General features: G+C 39.8%; 2 protein-coding genes across 10 annotated transcripts in view; one reads left to right on the forward strand and one right to left on the reverse strand.

The window, feature by feature from the left end:
- Window positions 1–1,593, reverse strand: part of FAM210A (family with sequence similarity 210 member A) — a 19,597-nt gene extending 18,004 nt beyond the window's left edge. For 2 of the 7 annotated variants that reach the window (XM_027677274.1, XM_027677211.1), the window contains exon 1: window positions 895–1,014. The gene's annotated coding sequence lies outside the window, so the exon portion shown is untranslated. Of the gene's footprint in view, window positions 1–218; window positions 239–849; window positions 1,015–1,036 lie in introns of those variants that run through there. The other 5 variants (XM_027677231.1, XM_027677250.1, XM_027677240.1 and 2 more) reach the window with 5 other exon arrangements.
- On the forward strand, window positions 1,567–18,977 carry RNMT (RNA guanine-7 methyltransferase). Of its 3 annotated transcripts, none has more exons than XM_027677126.1 (11): window positions 1,567–1,664; window positions 3,023–3,305; window positions 5,463–5,595; window positions 7,079–7,201; window positions 8,228–8,343; window positions 10,192–10,373; window positions 10,968–11,132; window positions 12,247–12,364; window positions 13,789–13,890; window positions 15,295–15,328; window positions 17,159–18,977. In XM_027677126.1, the coding sequence occupies exons 2-11, from the start codon at window positions 3,066–3,068 to the stop codon at window positions 17,194–17,196; spliced, it is 1,251 nt and encodes a 416-aa protein (XP_027532927.1). In that variant the 5' UTR covers window positions 1,567–1,664; window positions 3,023–3,065; the 3' UTR covers window positions 17,197–18,977. The 3 variants fall into 3 exon arrangements, with proteins under 3 accessions (XP_027532927.1, XP_027532918.1, XP_027532936.1); XM_027677117.1 differs by lacking the exon at window positions 1,567–1,664 and adding an exon at window positions 1,855–2,103; XM_027677135.1 differs by lacking the exon at window positions 1,567–1,664 and adding an exon at window positions 1,855–2,071.
- Window positions 18,978–22,230: the final 3,253 nt, after the last annotated feature.

Consider the following 22,230-nt stretch of genomic DNA (forward strand, 5'->3'; position numbering starts at 1 on the left):
ACATGTAGTTTGTAATACCCACTTAAAAGCCTTAACAAAAATTCTGATGACTTCTCAGTCCAACTCTCTGGATATAGTTAATGATCAGTAGCAGATTACTAACAAGAACCATAACTAACATCAAACAATAAAACACTTATACAGCCACTTCAAGCAGTCTAAAAAGCCAAGACACAGACAGATCGTGGGAGAGAACCCCTCTATGGGGCACGACCCACCTGCTGCCCTTCAGTGGTACCACGGAATCATGGAATATCCTGAGCTGGAAGGGAACCCACAAGGATCATCGAAGTCCAACTCCTGGCTCTGCACAGGACACCCCAAAAATCACTCCGTGTGCCTGAGAGCACTGTCAAAACTTGTTGAACTCTGGCAGGCATAGGGCCCTTCCCTGCGGAGCTTGTCCCAGTGCTCAACCACCCTATGGGCAAAGAGCCTTTTCCTACTGTCCAGCCTAAACCTCCCCTGACATAGGTCCAGCCGTTCCCTCGGGTTCTGTCACCAGAGAGTCGAGAATGGTGCCGCCCCTCCGCTGCCCTTCGTGAGGAAGTCACGTAACAGCCCGAGATCCCACTCCCCAAACCCACTCCTTCCCACTCTGATGCCGCAGCGGCAGCAGCCCAACACGGAACACCCAGGCCCCTCGGCTCTGTATTTACAGCTCCATCTTTCTATCAACAAACCAACCTCCCATCCCGCTTCTCGTGTCGCGGCCGACATCTCTCGCCGCCGGACAAGACGGACTCGGCAGAGGGCAAGCAGCCGGGAGGGAGGCGCGGGCAGCACAACCCCTACCAGCCCGGGTGGGGGGGTCCGCCAAGTCCCGCCGCTCCCTCCCTCTCTCCCCACCCGTGCCCATTCCTATTCCCGCTCCCGTCCCTGCCGCGCGGGTACCTCGTGCTGGGCCCCCGCTGCTCCTCACGGGCCCCGTGACGGTTCCACGCGGGCCGCTGCCGTCACACACACACACCGCCCGGGCCCCCTCCCCTCCCGCCCGCCCCGCGCAACGTGCGGCAGCGCCCGTCCCCACCGTCACCTTCAGGCCCTGCGGCGGCCCCGCCTGCGCAGGCGCCGGACCCGCCCCCTCCCGCACGGCCCCCTGGAGCCCGTAGTCTCTGTGCCCCGGCGCGGGCTCCGCCGCCTCTTGTGGGACCGTCAAGGCTGGAAGAGACCTTTAGGATCACCCAGTCCAACCGTCCGCCCGGCGCTGCCACTGTAATCCCTAAACCATTATAGACCGCCAGATCCTGACGCCTCTTACAACACCTCCAGGGATGGTGATTCCACCACCTCCCTGACCAATGCCTGACCACACTAACAGTGATTTTTTTTTTCCTAATATCAAATCTGAGTCTCCCCTATCTCAGCTTAAGTCCATTCTCTCTGGGCCTCTCACAGCAGGCACGGCAGAACAGACCGGCCCCCGCCTCACTGCACCCTCCTTTCAGGGAGTTGTAGAGAGCGACAAGATGCCCCCGAGCCTCCTTTCCTGTGGGTTAAACACCCCCAGCTCCCTCAGCCGCCCCTTACGGGTTCCCCAGGGAACAGTGCGCGCGCGCAGCGCCGTGTTTTCCCACTCCTTCCTTTCATCCCTTCCCCCGCTCCATCCCCCGGACGTGACGCTCGTCACTTCCTCAAACAGGGATGGCGGAGCTCTGGGCCGGGTGAGTGCCGGGCCTCCTTCCGTCGCTCCCTCCCCGCCTGGCCCCGGGCGGACCCGCGGCGGTGCCCCGGGGTGGGCGGGGTGAGCGGGGCCGGGCGGGCGCAGGGAAGCGTCGGCGCCGCCGTTAACGGGCGATGAGGTCCCGAGGGCTCCCGGCCGCGTCACGGGCGAAGGGAGGGAGGGGGGGAGGGAGGGGGGGGAAGGAGGGAGGCCAGCGGACCCATTCGCCCACTTTTCTCCCCCTCCCCTCTCCCCCCCTTCCCCACGCTCCAGGCGTTTTGAGCTCTCCGGCTGTTCCCGCGAAGGAGCTGCTGCTCCCCCCGGGCGTTTGGTTGTGAAAGTCGGATCGTTTCACAATTTAGCCCTTCAAACCATCTGCTTGGAATAGCCGCGTGAGCATAAGGAGGGGTGTGCTGCTGCTGCTTTGGAGACTGAGTCAGGTGCTGTGGCGTAGTGGAGAGATTGTTTCTACAAGTTGCACTCTGAAGCCATCTGTTTTGAGGAGAGCTGCTCTGGTGTCTCTGTGTAGTGGCCCCCTTAATGGATGTGTTCTGGCATTAAGAGGCGAGCCTGGATACAGTGGACTGTGCATGGTTTTTGTTATGCGTTTGCTAAACTTTTTGTTAAGGAGTTGCCAATTTGCCCCCTCCCGTGCCTTATTAAATAGTAGGTGCCCCGCGTCCTAATGATGGTGTAAAGAAGAACAAGTGTAAAGAAGGCTAGGATGTGCCACAGACCAAATGAGCTTTGTGGCAGTGGTTTGCAGCCCTATGGGCTGTGTGGATATTTGTGAAATGGAGATGCGGGAATGCAGTTGCAATTGAATATTCCAGGTTAGGCTTGGAGCATAGTGGGTATTCTTGACAAACTGGAAAATCCACAGCTGATATGAAAACTTGCTAGTAAAAAAAATCTTGATCTTTTATTTTAGGACCTCTATTTCAAAGCATATCAGGTTAAATAATGAATTTACTAATTTCAGAGAACTTGTGTTTCTAAACAAAAAGTGATTTGTAGGTTACCTTTTACAGGGAGGGAAAGAGGGAGATTACAGTCTCAAAACCAATAACACGTTGCAGTTGAATCCATAAAGATACTTAGGAAAGACTCAAACATGAAGAGTAAAGATTTATCCTAATTTGATCTTATTATAATGAGAGCACTTTGAAATTCCACATATTTAATTGTGCTGTCTTTATGAAATAACTAGTCAAATTTGAAGTCTATATGTTGTCTAGGGCAAAAGCATGTTATGCTTTTATAATGCCAGTGTTATGTTTGAAAGTCACGATTGTAACCACCAGTAAGTGAAATTCGACACTGAAAATCTTTGGTGTTTTGTTTCTTTCCCCTCTGTAGATTTCCATTCTGATCAGTGGACAAGGAGACTAACCAGTAAAAAATGGCTGATGTAACCAAGACAGAAGAACAGGAAGTGGAGAAGAGTTCGGTTGAAGAAGTGGAAAAAACACCTGGTACTTCAGAGTCAGATTTGAGTCTTGGGTGTGGGGGTGAAGGTGACAGTTCCACCTCAGGTACAGTGCAGCCCACTGCAAATGAAAAAGAAGTTGGTCATGGTGATCACGACGGTAGAGCAAAGAGAAAGAATTTAGATTCTGCAGATGAACCTCCAAAGAAAATAGTGAGTATCATTTATTTTGAGTTGTTTTCAAATCCTTTTTTCAAAGCTCAAGAAAAGATTGAAAATATTTATGCTAAGCATATGTGAACCAGCATGAAACACCAAACATCAAGGTATGTGGGTAGCTTCCTAGCAAAATAACAGGTGCACAAATTATGTTGTCTTCACAGAAGAGAAAGAGGGCTGGTAATCAGAATGTTAGTCTCAGTACAAGCTTAGTCTAATTCTAACTGTCCTTCCATCATCTGTGTGGTAGCAGTCTGGTAGCGTAGGGTTTACTGGCGTTAGTCCAAGTCCTGCATCTTGAACTCAGATCTTGTGTATGTTGTTATGCTGTGTGTTAGAGCAGTTAACCTGTGCTTGGGAGGTTCTTCCATAAGATAATTTTGTCCTTTCATTTCATCGGTAAGGTATTGTATAGTTTACAAAACTCTGCAAACTGCATCCTCTGTGATATAACTTAAGTCTAATTTGTTTACAAAGTGAAGTACTGAAAGATTTAAAATTTTTAAGACTACAAAAGTGGCAGAAAATATGTGCCTTTTTAACTGGGAGGGTGAAAAGGGTAATGTTTTATAGATGCTGTCATTTATTATGTATGAGTTTGTAGAAACCGATGCTTTAATATCCAGTCTGATTTTGACCTTTTGGGATGTTTAAGTGTAGTTCAAAAATGTCTTTGACCAAACGTTTCGTTTCTCTGTCCAGAATTTTTTCCAGGATGTTAATTTATGGCTAAGCAGTCTGGTAAAATAAAGGGTGCCCTTCGCTGTGGTAGAAACATTATTAACCCTTTTATCTTTTTAACGATGTGGAGTAAGGTTTGGATGAACAAGAAATACGTTGTTTTTGTGTAGCTTAAGGGTGGAGAGAGGTGATTGAACATGTCTGCCAGCATCTAGATGTTATTGCTGATGGCTGTTCGCAGCTGAGATGTTAATGGTTTGTATGAGTATGTCCCCCACACTTGTCTAAGCCATTCTAGCTTATGTCACCTTCAGTTGCCATTCAGAGAGCCATCTGTGCTTACCCTAAAAAAGAATAGAAGTGGTCAAAATATTTGTTAGTATCAGTCAGCCTGGTTTGGTAATGAACAGATGATGGGGTCATGGAGATTCCAGACAACTGCATCTGTATTCATTCTGAAGGTTAGCAAATGTATATGAAACACTGAAGAATTCACTTGTTATCTTAAAGTCAGTCAAACCTTTTTTTCCCTTGAGGAACAGCTATTTGAATAGTAAGATCCTGGGAAACTGGCTTTTGTAGTCAACTCTGGGGAATGCTTTTGATGGTTGTATGGATTCATAGTGGCTGGGCTTTGTAGCATGTTTTTGTGTTTTAACTGAGAATCCTTCGTTCTGGTTTGTACTGTTATTTCAAATGCTTTTGTGCCTCATAGAATTTGTGTTGGTTCTCTGTGTTCTGTTACTTTATTTATAATTTATTTTCATTTCATGTATATAGTTGAAGATTATTTTCAAGGTGAAGAAATGTTGGGAGCATAATATCTGGGTGTAGATTGCTTCTCTTTGTAACATGGGACAGAAATCTCTTGGGAGTATTTAAAGTTAAGGCTAAATCAGAGACATTTCTGTAGCTAATTGTAAAGCATTAGATGGAATATATTGTTAAGTGATTCCTCATTCCCTTACCATTGCATGCTTAAAGCTCTGGCAGAGGAGTCCATCTGCTTGGGGCTTTATGCAGAATTGGCTGGTTGGCATTTTGATTAAATTGTTAGTTTATACACTTCTGTCAATGAAAACACTGAATTTCTGAAACAAGCTCTTTGAAGAGTCTTCACGTTCCTGCAGAAGGAACATCCTTTTCTTCAGTCCCAGGCTTAAGGGGAGTGAAAATGATTCTTTGAGAGTGGTGAGAGTATTAGAGAACTGAAAGTATTTCTCTGAGGGAAAAATGCTGGGTATCATCCCTTAGAAATTACTTGGATGAACTGAAAAAGGGATTAAATTTTTAAAGGACATGAGTACCAGGACACATATGGGAAATCTCTTTATAATGATGGTGCTCTTTGTAGTATTGCTTGTTGGCTTTCTTAAATTCTTGAACTGAACATGTGTGTCTTTTGATTAAATGAAAAAGTAATAAAGAGAATTCACTGCTTGAGTCTATTCCTTCTTGTCATTTCTGCAGTCTGAGATAGGCCACGGGCAAGCTGTAGCTGCACATTATAATGAACTTCAAGAAGTTGGATTGGAAAAACGTAGCCAGTCTCGCATATTCTACCTCCGAAACTTTAATAATTGGACAAAGAGTGTCCTCATTGGTAAGCTTCTTTGATTGATCGCTTAGATCAATCAAAGCGATTGAGTAAAATGTAACCAATTTTTGTATCAAAATGTAACCTTTTTTGTTTTCCTACTTGATTGACAGTTTCATAATACGTAGTTTTTCAACTGCAGTGAAGTGTTTATATTTAATTTGAATCTCTGTGATAGTGTTTTATATTGTTGGAGTGCCAAACGTATGGTAAAGCTTTAAAGATCAATTGACTTAAAAAGTAGAAAAAGTTCATACTGGAAACTGTTCTTCGTGACATTTTTGCAGAGAAAAGTACAGCTTTACATCATAAAGAATCGAGCTGTTCTTAGATTGAGCTGTTCTTATTATTTAAATCTAGCTCAAATAATTCCTTAGCCATTTTCCCAAAGCAGTCTGGGCTCTGGTCTTGGTTAAACAGTTCTGCGGGAAACTTAAACACATAAATATTTTCTCTGTCACCCATTAGTCAATGTTTTAAGAGATAAAAAACTAGAGGATGTAATTCTTTAAAAATCAGCAGGTTTTTATTAGAAGGCAAAATCCGCTGTCCCACAGGTTAATTCCTAAGTGAGAAAACAAAACCATCAGATATCTGCCAACAAAGAAAAGAATTATCGGCGCAGCAACACAGGTTCATGAAGAGGGATCTGTGCCAGGAGATGTTGGCACCATTTGTCTCAGCATGCTGCTTTTTGTTGTGTTGTATCAGAGCAGTTAGAAGCAATATTTAGATTTATATAAAGCTGTTCCTGAAGCCTGTGTTGAAGCCTTTGTGTCATAAGGAATTTCAGCAGTGTGGCTTTATAGCAGTTGTATCAAAACATATTTCATGTCTCTTACTGTGAAGAAAAGTTGCTAGCATGCTGATATGTTTTACATAATATGCCAACATCAGTCAGAGCAGAGAGAATCTAGACAGAGTGGAGATAGAAGAGAAAATGAAACTGTTATATGTAGGGTAAAAAGGCAGTGAACAAATGTGTAATGTTACTGCAAGGCCTGGGAGAGTGAGTGGAAAACATTATTCATTTTTGTAGAGTGACCAGGAAGAGATGTTGTTGTGGCTGATGCGTTTAATTGGCTTTTACTCTTCTGCAAAAGGTTTTCCCATACTTTCAAATAACAGCTGCCTTCATTATAATTGTAATGAAAGGGAACCCTGTTTCCCTACACATTCACAGGGTGGTTGTTTAGCCATGTGCAGTTTTGCCTCAGCCGGGGAAACAGTTCAGAGCTTCAGTCACGTTACACACAGAGCACATTAAGCACAGAAAATATTCATTATCTTCTCCATAGTTTTAAAAGTTTGGGGATCCTTTCATCATTCCAGACATTTAAGTCTAGACTTAAATGTTAAGAAGACTTATAGGCAAAGTAAGGTGTGAGGTGTTTTAAAATTCTCAAACCCTTTTGGTCCTTTAGACTTCTATGTGCAATACAAGTGAAGTACAGAAATGTGTATATATGTTTCCTCTTTATTTTTCTAGGTGAATTTATAGACCGGGTACGACAGAAAAAGAATGATATAACTGTTCTGGATCTAGGATGTGGCAAAGGTGGAGACTTACTGAAATGGAAAAAAGGCAGAATTAAAAAACTCGTCTGTACTGGTAAGAAGACATAACTTTCTAGTGAAAGTACATCACTGTTTTATGGGAAGACAAAGTATATCTCCAGTATTTTATTTTTTTTTCCACTAAGCCCAAGAATGCAATGAACATCTTTTGTCAAAAAATCTTATTTTGTCTTTTAGCCTGAAGACATTGACTTGATTGCCGGCAGAAATACAAGAATCATTGGTTTTCTGTGTATTTGGCTTTCAGTTCAACTCCTAAATACAAGCTAGTATCACTAAAGAAACACAGAACTGCCATAGATTGTCTTAGGCAAAATGTGGCACTCAGGAAAACATTGACATTTTGTATTTTATGTCTTATCTCTCACATCTGATCTCTTGTAGTATCTTTAACTGTTCTGAAAACACACACAGAATTCAAAAAACAAATAAACCCCACAATGTTGTGACAAAAAGTGGTCTTGGGTGTTAAAATTTTCAGACTAAGAAAGGGGAAAGAGCTGAAAGCTAAATAAAAAAATCTCGTGTGAATAATTTGCTTAGATATTGACAGGAAGATACCATCTTCCTTTTTCCCAAAAAGTGTCCCAAGGATAATCAGAGGAAGTTTTACTTAACTTCATATTTAATTAGATAATAAAAATCCATAAAATTCCCATAAGTGGGAATTATTCTGGGTATTCTACATTTTGCGGTACTTTCTTGCATTTTTTAATGACCAGTATTCAAATACAGTTAATTCATTTACTTTAAAAGTTCTTATGTAAATTCATTGCATATTGTCAGAAGCTCGCTGCCTGAGAAGGGAACAGTTTTAGAATTTTAAAAAATTTCCTATGATGTAACATATCAGAAATAATTGAATTTCAACATCTTTTATATTTGTAAGAACAGTAAGAATGAGAATCCCTGGGATCTGAACTGTTTTAACAAAACTGAAGATCAATTTTTTATCCCTGCCATATTGTACCTTCTGTGTTCCAATAATCATTCCAGTTTTCTTGTCTGGAGAGCAGTTTATACACCTCTTTTTTTTTTATTATTATCTTTTCATACACAGATATTGCTGACATTTCTGTGCAGCAGTGCAAGCACCGATATGAAGAAATGAAAGCCCGGTGTCGATATAATGAACACATTTTTGATGCAGAATTCATACAAGCAGATAGTACCAAGGTACAGTTTCTATGCTTTGTAATATTTTGGAGATTTAATGTTCTTTTATTAAGTAAGTGTAGGAAGTTGATGGTAGTGCTATAATATTTTGGGCATATATTTGTTTAAGATCAGATTATTGTACTACCAGGAGAATCAGCCATATGAGTTACTGGAAAGTTGCTTAAGATGTAGTTAGATGCATTTTACTGCTGTTGTACAGTGTAATATTCTTGAAGCCTGATTGTCTTTTTCAGATAATCAGTCTGGTGATTTCAGTCTCTTTTACTTGATAAGGGGAACACAACAACTTCTCACCTCTGGAGTTTCCGTGACCCAGCATGGGATGTTGGAAACTATCTTGGTGAATGTGTTTTAAATAATGGAATAAATAAAGAACCTCTTCTGATTTGACTTGTACATTTTGCTTATCCCATTTTTTTTCTAGCTGCATTTTAGTTACTTGTATCTTCAAAACTTGTGTGATACAGCAGGTTTCTTAGACTGTCAGGAGGCAATGCTGAATGCATTTCTGAGGCTTAGGAGGCAGTCTTGTAGCCAGAATTTGCTTTTGCTTCTTAGAAATGCAGGCTGAGAGTACCCTGCTGATGGTAGGCTGAGGTGCAGAACCTACCTGGTTCCAGCATATCTATGGAAAAGCTGAACCTGTTCTCAGCCTTGCAGGAAGGGTTGTTTGCTGAATTCTTGGTTGTCTTTCCTTCTTCTGAGAAATAGTCTGTTGCAGGTTCATGTAATTTCTCTCGGCTCAAAGTTACAGTTAGGGGAGAGAGTCTGTCCTTGCACACAAAAGTTTGTTTGCCTGGCTTTGTATATCTATCACGAATGTTGTATATCCTGCAAAATCTCATTCTTTGAGCTCTCTAATTCTGCCCACCTCTGTTTTTCACTTCCTTGAGTCTTTCTTAAAATGTGGAGGAGGATTAAATGAACAGATAATATTGCTATTGGTATGTGAAGTGTCTGTTTTTATCTTGCCATATAAGGAATGTTGACAGTGTGTGGCATGAACTAGTGAACTTTGGGAGTGAATGAATGGGTGGATGGGAAGTGTGTGAGAGAAGAGGAACTTGAGTAGAACTGTTAAGCATGAAATATTTTAAATACAGAATGCATTTCTTGTGTCTTGGGAGAACTTGTATGCTCCTGTGTTGTTTATGGTGTTGCTACTAGTATTGTATAAAAGAAGTCTGATCAAGAAGACTTAAGAGAACTGCTGAGTACAGAGTCAAACTTTGGCAGGCTTTAACCTGACAAATTTCAAGGGCTTCAGGTTCTTCTGATTTAAGTTACTTGGTCTGGAGTGGGTAGGAGTGTGTTAGTACACAGGTATGTATGTGAGAATACAGACAAATACAACTTGGTGGTCAGAGCAAACCACCATATTTGAAACAACTTCTCCTCTCAAATATGTGGTTAATGGGTCAATTCTCGCTCTCTGAGACTTAGTAAACTGAAAATTCATTTTATTACAGTATTTTTTTCCAGTTAAACAGTAGCCAGTTATAAACCCTCAACAGCAAAGAATCTGTGGAAACTACTAGGTAACTAACCTTGGGTTTTGACCTTTCAGGTGCAGTGGTATTACTTGACAACATGAAAAGAATTTGAGGACATGATAACTTTGAAATTGTGTGTGTTCTTGGTGTTCCTAAATATTGCGTATGGTTTTCTGTGTAGCAGAGAACTTTTTCTTACTCTTACCTTTTTCATCTTGTCCATGTTAACTTGTGAAGGAATGAGTGCTGAAAGGAAAAATTTAAAAGGATAATGGGCATAGTGTATTTGTTGGAAGATTTAAGTGAATCATGCCTGTTTCTGTAGCTTTTGTTTCTTTTAAATCTATTTCAGGATCTCTTGTCTTCCAAATATAATGATCCAGATATGCGCTTTGACATTTGCAGCTGTCAATTTGTTTACCATTACTCATTTGAGACATATGAGCAGGCTGACATGATGCTTAAAAATGCTTGTGGGAACCTCTCTCCTGGAGGTTATTTCATTGGCACAACTCCAAATAGCTTTGAACTTGTGTAAGTACTTCTATATTCTATTAGTCTTTCAAAAGTCTGTGAAGCCTTGTTAAGTGATAATTGTTCTCGCGGTGCTCCAACACATTTGAGCAAATAAAAGTGAGGTTTTTTGCAAAAATTTTGGATTCTAGTTAAAAAAATCTCACTCATGAAGCTGACTCAAACAGGTAAATCAATACTAATCCTTGTCTCTTGCACCCAGGCTCTTCTGGTATAGAGAATAGGTCTTCATACACTTCAGCTCTCTTTAGTGACTTAAATAGTGGCTAAATGGCTACAACCCAGGGAAAAACTGTCAGGGTTTTGTGGTTGTTCCAAGAAGCCTGTCTTGTCCATGTAGACTGTCTGGGCTAAAAATTAATCTTCTAGGTCCATTAAGTCCTTGTTGTGTTGTATAGGAATGATAAACTGTTCAAACCTAGCATGTGACTTCCTTTCATTGTTTCATTTCCTTATTAGATAAGGAAGGTGGGAAACTAGAGAGATCATTGAATATTCTAGTACTGGGAGAAACACTTTCAGGCCTCTTATGTGTAGTTTTCTCTGCCTGCTAAATACTGGTCAATTAATGTTTGTTTATATCTCATTTTACAGAAAGAGACTTGAAGCTTCAGAAACAAATTCATTTGGGAATGATGTGTACAATGTAAAATTTGAAAAGAAGGGAGACTATCCTTTATTTGGCTGCAAGTATGATTTCCACTTGGAAGAAGTGGTTGATGTCCCTGAGTTCTTGGTTTACTTTCCATTACTGGAAGAGTAAGTTAAGTTTTGAATTCATTATACAATGACAGCTGTGGAACATAATAAATATTTGTTTAGTTTCTATGTCATTGCATAACACTTGCAGAAAATAATGTTTTGGTTTTCTTATTATATTTTTCAGTTCTTAGGTTTTTTTGTTGTTATTCCAAATGCAGAGGTTTCTTGCATTTCCATCCGCAACCACTGTCCATTGCACACAGTTGAGGGTGCTCTGGTCAGAAACTGTAAAGACTTGAACTAGGTCTCAGATAAGAACATCTGTATCTGATATGTTTGATCTGTCAGCAAACTTTTATTGCTGTCAACTTTTTCTTCTTTGAACTTAACTTCCTGAGGGGTTTCTTTCTATGTTTTTTTTAGTCCTTCAAGAAGCTTTCTTTTGTGTCCTCTTCATCGTGGTGCCTCTTTCTTGTCTTCAACAACTTTCTTTGAATGTTCATAGGATTTTTCCTTTGACTTATTTTTTCTTCATCTGTGAGCATACATTTTACTGTTACTTCTGTGTGAACTCAGATTTGCCTTTTCTAGTCTGTGTTCTGAGGTACAGGCAAATGATTCCATGTTGGGGTTTTTCCTGCCATCCAAGCTCAGGATGCTGAAACAATATTAAGTTTTCCCATCAAGCCTGTATATTCTCACACATTTTATTTGTAGCTCTCTATGAAAAATACCAGCATATGTCACTGACAGCTATAACTGCAGTGTTGCATGTCCACAGTGTCTACATATAATTGAGATGTAAGGCACTAAATCTAATAGAAATAAGTTCTTGAAATATATCCCTAATATCTGACATGATGGATACTGCAGGGAAAAGAGTATAGTCTGTCTGGAAGTTCTGTATTTTGGGAGAAGAGTAATTTTTCTATTAAAATGTTTGTAAATCACTTCTGTCTAGATTTTTTTTGTCGTAATAAAAAAAAAAAGTACAGTTTGTGGTGGTACTGCTGCTTTTTTCATCTAAATGTCTTAACTAAAAAAAAAATTTCTAAAAAAAGTGTAATCTTACTGAATACCATAAGATGTCACTGTGGCTTAAAATTGTTCCTTTGAAAATAAAGCTACAATAATTTTGGGGCTCCCCTAATTAAACTTATTATTTTGACAGAATGGCGAAGAAACATGGTATGAAATTAGTCTACAAAATGACATTTCGGGAATTCTATGAAGAAAAAATCAAGAACGAGGAGCATAAAATGCTGTTAAGGAGAATGCAGGCCTTGGAGGTAAATTTGGAGTTGACTTGTTTCATTTTAATAGCATTTTACTTCTTGTTAATTATTTGTGGAATAATGGAAATTCCTGTTGTGAACATTTTGCAATTAATTAGGGACTACCAATAGAAAGAATTTAATTCCTAGAACTGAAAGTGCGACTGTGGTGGGTTGACCTTGACTGCCTGCTGGACACCCACCAACCTCCTCTCTTGTTCCCTCTTCCCAACAGGATGGGGGGGAGAAAATAGGAAAAAAAAAACTTGTGGGTTGAGATAAATTCAAGGAGATTACTTAGCAATTACTGTCACAGACAAAACAGAGTAAACTTGGAGAAGATTAATTTAATTTATTGCCAAAAAAAAATAGTAGAAAAGTGAGAAACATAGACAAACCTAAACATACCATTATCCCACCTACTGCTTGTTCCCAGGCTCAATTTCACTCAGCTGTGCTCTGAGGTGGCTCTGTTGGAGCTAGTGGAACCTGCTGTCTGTGTCCTCACAGAGGCCACCTCTGCAGCCCCTGCTGCCATCACTGGGCACCAGCACCCCATAGAGTGATTCAAGTTTGGAAGACAATATTTCAATTTTGAGGCAAGTTTTCATTTTTATGAAGTAGGAAACAGAAGCACAGGAGTCATGCCAGGTGTCAGATAGCGGTGACTGTAATCTGTTTCTTCCTCAGCAAAGAGAGACTGAAAGCTCTATCTTTGTGCAAGGAATATTGAGTGAAAAGACAGAAAGGAATCTTAGTAGGAATAAAAAGACAGGCTGCGTTCATAGAAGAAAATGGTACTTCACTGTAACCAAGCTTATGTTTTGCCCAATTTTTTTGCATTTTTTATCCTCAGGCTCTCATCCTGGATGACTTTAGCAGCTTCAGAGAAGTTTTTCCATGCCACCTCTGAGGCTTTGGTTTTACTCACAGTTCTCTGTGCTTCCCTTTTCCCCCAAACAGTAGAATTCTTCTGCATAAAACTATCAAGTCAAGTATCTGGTAACTTACTAAATTGAGTCACGTGGAGTGCAAGTGAACTTGACTGTCCTTGTTGACTCTGAAAGTGCCAGTGCTGTGTGTGGGCTCACACTGTCAGTAGCATGGTGACACAGCCTTCTTAGAAAAGTGAGAGTTATCTTAAAGTAGTGGCCACTTACAATTGAGGTCTGAATTGTTACATACAGATTGTTTGGAACTGGCATCCTTACTAAATATATCTTAGTTTTGAAGAATCAGTTGTATACTAATTTCCTGGTAAGTAGGGAGTAGCAGACCTGTTCCTGAGGGTGCTATAAACAAGAGACCTAAATTTAAAATGTTCTTTAGGAATTACTGACTTCTGTTCTGGACTGTGTTGTGACAAACCCATGACTGATGTGATTAATGTATCTTACTATGCAATTAATGGTTTTTCTTATGTTTCTTATGTTTTCCAGCCATATTCTACATTTGGTGATTCCAGGCTTGTATCTGATAAACCTCATGATTATGACCATGCAAAAGAGTTCATGAAAGACGGCAAGGCAAAGTTACCATTGGTAAGTTTCTTCATACTTCAGTAGAGCAAGTGGTGCCTAAAATTGAGGTCCTGACCTTTTGGATGTGTGGTGCCTTCATTTCAACTGCAATAGAATTAGTGTGAATGTCTCTCTGCATGTGAAAAATTGTAGAGCTGCAGGGCGGAGGAGTTAATTTAATCTATATCCTATACTCAAAGAATCAAATTCACTTAATTTGGTAGGTATTAAGAAATTTTGTAATATTGTGAAAGGGAAAGGATATTTCTCCATCTTCTTCTTTCTAACTGGTCTTAATTTGAAGAATCTTCTTATGTTTCTGCATATCCACACTACTGATTTAAAGTTCCAATCCTCTCAAAGGAAAGTTGAAAACTTTGTTCATGACACCGTATATACTTGAAATCATCCTTTTCACTGTCACAGATACAGCATGGGGCTGGTCACCTTGAAGTTTTTCCACTTGGATGTTTCTTTTTTTAATCATTGGTTCATCCACTGTTTGTGCTCTGAATTCTTGAGGATATAGTCCTTTTACTGTATATATAAAAATATATAAAAGTCCTACATCAAGAAGGAAAAAAAATCTGCTTTCAATACTTGAAATCTAAAAACTTTAAAAAGCAAACTGCTCCTTTTAAGAAATAGGGTTAAGAACATGAGAATGGCCAAGTCAGACCAAAGACTTTTTTTGCCAGGTGCTTCTTCTTTTGGTCAGGATTGGTGAGTGGGTAGCATATGGACTGAATTGTGTCCCCAGTGAGAACTCATGGGAAGGAGATGGAGTGGGCAGAGCAAAAAACCAGCTTGTTGTTACCTGATGTTTCTTAATTGGTGGGGTAAATGGCAGCAGCTTTTTACTTGTGGGCTTGCCCCGATTTTGTCTGGTTAACTGAGCTGGGAGTAGATTTCCTAGGTTGGATGGCAGGCTGTTTTTTCCAGAATGTCTGAGTTGGATTGGGAGTTAGTATCTTGCAAATAGAGTTTCTGTGGGCTGTGGGGAAGTATTAGGTGGAGGTAGGCAGTGTTCCTGGGGAAGGTGGCAGCACCGTGATACAGGGCCTTTTCTTCACTTCTGTGCAAGTGTTGGGTATCTTGGACTGGAAACAGCAGCTTCAGCCAGGTCAAGTCACACTGATGTGTGGTGATGCACCCAGCATGCTCTGCATTGCAGAGGCATCCAGGCCAACAGACTGTTGGCCCATTTTCCTATACCTGCGTGATTTAGGTGTGTTCCATTGTCTGGGGTGTTCCAATTTGCCCCCATCATAGTTATTGGAGTTATAAGTACCTGTGGTCTACAGTAATGCTCTTCTTGTCCCTAAATAGCCAGTCAATGTAAAGGGTTGATTATCCTGAATTAAATCCGTGTTTTATTGCTTCTTCATTTTTGTTGAAACTGTGGCTTTTTTTGTCGCCTTCTAGGGAACCTTGAGTAAATCTGAATGGGAAGCAACAAGTAAGTAATATTTTTGAAAACTCAGTATTGATTGAATAACTGCTATAGAAAGTGTGTAAAATAGCCTGTTGGTTATGGAAGAAAATACCAATTTTAAATGTAACAAGATGTTATTATTTGTGTAATTCAAATGGCTGTGGATACATTATGTAGTGCACACATCTCAAGAAATCGGGAGGAAAATGCATAAAATAGGTTAAAATTTTGCTTTTTTTAAAATACCTTCTAACACACAAACTTTTGGGCTAAAATAGTTTTGGAACTGTCCTTTACTTGGGATGTATGAAAAATTATACCAGTGTTAAAGAATTATTTTGCTAGTGTTAGAGGATTGAATACTACACTTCTGTATGGTACTCTCGGATATTATACCATTATCAGTCAACTAGAAAACTAACTTCAGTTGGGACATATATTCACCAAAAATAATACAAACCTGTTTAGGGAAGACAGGGACCAGAGCTTTACTCTTTTCCTGTAGTGATTTATATATCAGGAAGAAGCAATTAAAACATGAATAGTGAAGAGGTATTTGAATGTTTTATAAAGAGAAGAGAAAAATTCAGTGCCTCAATCACTGCAAAGGCATTAAATATGTTTTGAAATTATGTGAGCACATGTCATGGAAAACGTTTGATATTGGATTTTTCCAATGTTGAGTTCAATAAAAGCTCAGTTATAAGGGACTGACAATTCTAAGGATAAAAATTGATTCCTGGAGAGATTTTTACTTAATTCTGTGTAAGTGCAGCCAATCAGCATTTGCATTTTTGCAAACCATTATTCTGATTGTTTTAGATTTGAAAGCAAGCAGAAAATGCTGTTTAATTCACAAATGAAAAAATCTTCAATCTGCTTTTTTAAATTATTATTGAATTTTAAAAGGCATGAATCATAAGGAAGATATTAATTCCAGGAATGTAGAAGTATTATGTACACTATTAATCGAATCGAGAGAAACTTTTTATACTTTTAGAAGTTCAGTGATTACTGTGCTTCCTAAGTAGTCTCGTTTTCCAGAGAGATTTGGAATACAGAGCTTCTGATAGCTTGCTCACTGCATGGAACTTTGCTTTGTTGCTGAGGAATGTCTGATAGGCTTGTCTTGAAAGATTTGCAATGTAGCTCATTTGCAATGGCACCTCATCCATTAAAATAAAAGTTAAGTGGAAATCCATAAATGTTTATTAGACTCATGGCCTCAAGTAACTGGTTTAATGTGTCTGTCTGGTATGGAGCGCAAGAACATCCAACTTAGCTGGCATTGATTATGTGCCAAGTAAGAGTTTTCCAAGGATGCTGGTGTGCATTTTACGAATATCCATTACTAGAATCATACTGTTCTGGACTTATAATTTCTTTGTCCATGAAAATTTTAAAAGCAAAATTAATAATATGTGTCATGAGTTTATTCACTTTTCAATTAAAAAGGAAGTTGATAATTTTAGCCCTAATTGTCCATTACTGTGTATATGAAGGAATCTTAACTTACTTGCATATGACTTTTTATGTGCAAGTGAATGTTAATTATGTGTAGGATGTGTACTCTATGAATTCCATTCACATTTCGGTAATATCATTAACTGAATTAGTGTTGCATTAACCTTATCTGCAGTACTTTTGCTTTTGTGCATTCTGTGCTCTGTTGTGAAAACAAGTATGCTAGACTTGAATGCTGGTGTTACTCATTGGGAAACCATAAAATTTTTTATCATTTCAGTAATCTACTAACAGGTTGTTTGGACAGAATATGAACCTGATAACATGTTGAGAACTTAATTGAGTTGCCAAGGAAGCCGAATCTTTAAATACTCGCATTTTCTTTTTTAGGTATTTACTTGGTATTTGCATTTGAGAAGCAGCTGTGAAACTTCACATACCAGATGCAGCAAGAAGAGATCATATCCATGTGCAAGTTGGAATGGTCAGAAATCCATTATGGCAACTATTTTTTTATTTTTTATTTTTTAATTATCAGAAGTGTGCAGGACACTACCAAAAACTAGAGCAGCTCGTGATTCAGAGTTACATTGCCTGTCTGTGACAGATGGACTTGTGTGTGTATATATAAGAAAGATTCTGAACTAGTCTTTTTAAGCATTTGTAAGCAATCTGCATGCTCTCAAAACTTGTGTTTGAACTGACACAACTTTATGTTAGATGCAAATGTTTTGTTAGTAGACGTATGTTTGCGATTACAAGCCTGACCCTGCACTTTCTGAAGTAGATGGAAAGATGAGTGTTGACTTTGATGGTGCAGAATGAGGGCCTAAATACTGTACTGCAGAGCTCAGTTAATTCATAATGAGATTTATTCAAACATAGAGGGTATGTCTACATTGCATGCAGAGCAAAAAATACCTTAGTCAGTTTGAGTACCTCCGTGCTGTGCTCGAGCCTGCAGTGTAAATCTACCTTAGTGGTATTCACGGTGTAGTTTACATGGTAAAATCACACGATGTTCTTGTTTTTCCTGCTTGCTGATACATAATGTCACTTCATGGTGCTTTCAAGATTAAACGAGTTTGTTCTGTACAAAACTGCTCTGAACGTACTCAATTTCTAATGTTTTAAATCTCTGCTTCGTTTTTCCAAATATGACTGTGTGGTAATCAGTAACAGCTGCTGAACTTAAATTACTTTAAATTACAACATTTTCTATTGTATTAAAGACTCTCCTGACTTTTTGGTAGTTTTAATGTTTCTTGAAACTTACTAGGCAGATCTTAGGATGCATTTCTTTCTTGTTTCATAAAATTCCAAGTGGGCTCGGCGATAGGATGTTGGTAGTGATGGGGACCTCATTGCAATCCTTAAGGCATTAGAAGCGTGGTCATGTCATGGATCCTGAATCAGAAGGGAGCCTGTGGAACATTTGGGGATAACAGCAGTTCACTCTGGAAGGGAGGGCTGTGTATGTGTGTACGCACCCTAGTACATGCGGTTAACAATCCCCAAATTAGAGGCAAGTATTTTGCTTGGGAATATAATGTAGTGATACCAGTAGACAGAACTGTGCCTCACTACCATCTTAACTGCTTGTTAGTCTCAGAGCTGGATTAGGGATTTCTGGGGCAGTGTTTGCTCGGCTTTCCAGTGCTTGTAGCCACCAATTACTGAGAAGGCCCGAATACTTCATGTTTTTTCTCTCTGTTTTTGGGCTAACAGTAGCTGATGGCTGCTGTTAGCTACTACAGTTTATGCAGAGATGAAATGATGAAATTCTGATGGTACATGAGTATTTTGAAAAGTTATAATAAACCTAGAAAAGAACATTTCCGTTAGAGTTAAGTATTCAGATTGAGTTCGTAGTTGTATTGCCTTCTCCCTGTAATTAGGTTATATTCTTTCCTCCATGACTCATTTTTTTTAATTGTATAGAAGAACATGTATAACCTTCACTTCACTGAAGCAGTAGAATTAGTCGGTTCTGCTGCTGAAATTAAGAAAACAAGACTTTCTTGTCTGCTAGAATTAGTACTCATGAAACTAGCTGAAAAATGCTGACTTTAGAAGTGCTGAAATGTTTCCTTGAAAACTGTGTGCGTCAAAGCTAGTTTTGTTAGATTTCTTGTATCAAATTCCATTTGAAAGTACATTGTTATGCTATTTTTGGAAGAAATAAGAAAATAAAAAGAAGGGGAATACAGTGGAGTGTCTTTCCTCTTTTAAGCAAATCTCAGCATATCACATAGTCACATAATAGTTGAGGTTGGAAGGGAAGTCTGGAGGTCATTTGGTCCAAACCCTCTGCTCAAGCAGGTTCACTCAAAACTGTTGCCTAGGACCATGTCCGGAGAGCTTTTGACTAGCTCCAAGAAGGGACTCAACAGCCTCACTGAACATCCTGTGCCAGGGCTTGGTCACCCTCACAGTAAAAATGTCTCCTGTGTTTCAGTGTGTGCCTATTGCTTCTTACCCTGTCACTGGGACTTTACATTCCCCCTTGGGGTATTTGTACACATTTATAGGATTACTCCCCTGACTTAAGAAGCTAGACTTAGAATCACAGAATGGCCTAGGTTGGAAGGGACCTTAAATATCATTTCATTCCAACCCCCTGGCTGTGGGCAGGGACACCTTTCACTAGACCACGTTACTCAGAGCTCCATCCAACCTGGCCTTGAACACTTCCAGGGATGGGGCATCCACAACTTCTCTGGGAAACCTGTTCCAATGCCTCACCACCCTCATAGTAAAGAATTTCTTCCTAGTGTCTAATCCAAATCTACTGTCTTTCAGTTTGAAGCCGTTCCCTGCTGTCCTGTCATTACATGCTCTAGTAAAAAGTCCTCCATCTTTTTTGTATGCTCCCTTTGGATACTAGAAGGCTGCTCTAAGGTGTCCTGATTTTAGCTAGGGTAGAGTTAATTTCTCCTCACTAACTAGTACAGTGCTGTGTTTTGTATTCAGAATGTGAATGGTCTTGATAACACACTGATGTTCTGATTTTTGCTAAGTTGTGTTCATTCTAAATCGAGGACTTTTTTTTTCCCTTGTCACATGCCCTACCAGTGGGAGGGAGCATAGCTGGGACAGGTGCCTGAACTGACCAAGGGGATATTCCACACCACAGAACATCATGCCTGTATATAAACCGGGGGGAGTTACCTGGAAGAGGGACCGAGCTGGGTTCAGAAAGGGTGTCTGGCGTCGGTCAGCAGGTGGTGAAGCAATTGCATTGTGCATCACTTGTTTGTTTCCTTTTTAATATTATTATTAACCATTATTATAATATTTTACTTTATTTTCAATTATTAAACTGTTCTTATCTCAACATACAAGTTTTACTTCGATTCTCCTGTCCATTCCACCAGGAGGGGGAGGGAGAAGGGTTGAACAAGCAACTGCATAATGCTTCATCTTCAGCTGGGCTTAAACCATGACATGAGGTCACCTTGAAGCCTTCTCTTTTCCGTGCTGAACAATCCCAATTCTCTTACCCTTTCCTCATAGGAGAGGTGCTCCGTGCCTCTAATCACGGGTGGCCCTCCTCTGGACTCGCTCCAACAGTTTCCTTCCTGTGTTGAGGACCCTGGAGTTGGACACAGCACTCCAGGTGAGGTCTCACCAGAGCAGAGGGGCAGAATCCCCTCTCCTGCCCTGCTGGCCATGCTGTTTTTGATGCAGTCCAGGACACAATTGGCTTTCTGGGCAGAAAGTGCACGTTGCTGGGTCATGTCCAGCCTCTCATCCACCAGCACCCCCAAGTTCTTCTTGGCAGAGCTGCTCTCAATCTGTTCATCCCCCAGCCTGTGTTATACCAGAGGTTGCCCTGACCCAGGTGCAGCACCTTATTAAACCTTATGAAATTCCCATGGGCCCACTTCTTCAGCTTGTCCAGGTCCCTCTGGATGGCATGCCGTCCCTCAGGTGTGCTGCAAATCTTACATGTTCTCCTGTTGAAACACCTCAATAGTTTAATTTACATAATGAACATCTCAGCCCTTTGACTATGAGTGTTTTCCTTTTGAGTCAGAGTCTATTTAATAAAGCACTCTCTTGTCTAATATCTATTTTTATGAAAATAGGTAATTTTTATGTCCTGTATACTAATTGCTAAACTGTGTTTTTAAAGAATTTGAAAACCGTTAATTTACGGAATGTTAAGCTGGGTAGCAACAAATTTAAAACATCTGCAGAGTATCTAAGGGGCTGATAATAAATCCATTTTTGCAATCCACTTATTGCCAAAGTAATAATGCTTCTGGAGGAAGAAATGGCTCACCTAATATCAAGCAGGATTAACAGTAGTCCTGTAATCTCAGTCCTTGGTGTTCCTTGTATGCCACAAATGAGAACCTCTGTATGGAAGTGAGGGAATGAACAATCTATATTGTATATTATGAATACAAATAGGCGTCCTGAGTTTTCAGAAGTGTGAAGTACAAAAATCAGGTAATTTAAGTGCCAAAAGCTGTGGAGACAAGTGTGGTTTTTGAACAAGAAACCTCACTTGAGATTTAAAGAGAAAAGTTTGAAATCTGAATCCTTGTGCTGATGACATTATGAATGCTGTATACTGAACTAACAACTATAAATAAACTATATTAATGAATGTTAATATAGTTTATTTTTTCGCAACTTCAGTGTGCAGCGTTTTATGTGGATGTGCTTGTACTGGTAAAATGGCTTTCCTTTAACCTCCCTTATAGCATACCCCTGTAATACATCACTATCATAGATTTAGGTACTGCCTTGAATGTTTCTGTTACTTAGAGAACAGATGTAAGGCAGAACAAAGCTAACTTCATCAATTAGGTTTTGATAACTTGAAGGTTTTGTGATGTTGTTTTAATGGAAGCTGTCATCCTTTCTTCGTTTTATTAAAGCTGTTTCTCAACATTGTTGTCTTTTTATTTGCATTAATGTGTCTCCCAGCAACTGAAATCCACTTTCAGGGCAAGGTATTAGAACATTTAAGGTCTAACTGATCTGTGCTGTTAATAGTTGAAGCCCAGGGAAAGAATATTTTTTTAGTTCACAGGCCATATTGTCTCAATGTGCAGGTTCATAAGGGTTGTGCTCTCTTCCTCTGAGTCTCACAGTCTTGTCTGAATTCATTCAAGTTGTGTTTCTGACAGTCTAATTTGATCACTAATTGCAATTAAACTGCAATTTTACTCTCTTAGTGGTGGAATGAACATCACCGTGGGATTTAGAGTAACAATGCTCACATTGCTGGAGTCATACTTTCTCACTCCCGCCCCAGGTGCTTGGCTCTTCTTAACTTTTACAGCTTTTTCATAGTCTTGGAATAAGACTACTCAGCTGGTGACTTACTACCTCCCAACTAGTAACATCTTCCTTCTCACTTCTAAATGGGCAGTGATGGAATTATTCTGACTTTAGACACAAGACTAGTCTTTGTAGGTTTTAAACTAAAACAACCTATATTAAAT

The sequence above is a fragment of the Neopelma chrysocephalum genome, unplaced genomic scaffold (genome assembly GCF_003984885.1).
Source record: "Neopelma chrysocephalum unplaced genomic scaffold, ASM398488v2 Primary Assembly neopelma1_22, whole genome shotgun sequence".
NCBI classification, from domain to species: Eukaryota; Metazoa; Chordata; class Aves; order Passeriformes; family Pipridae; genus Neopelma; species Neopelma chrysocephalum.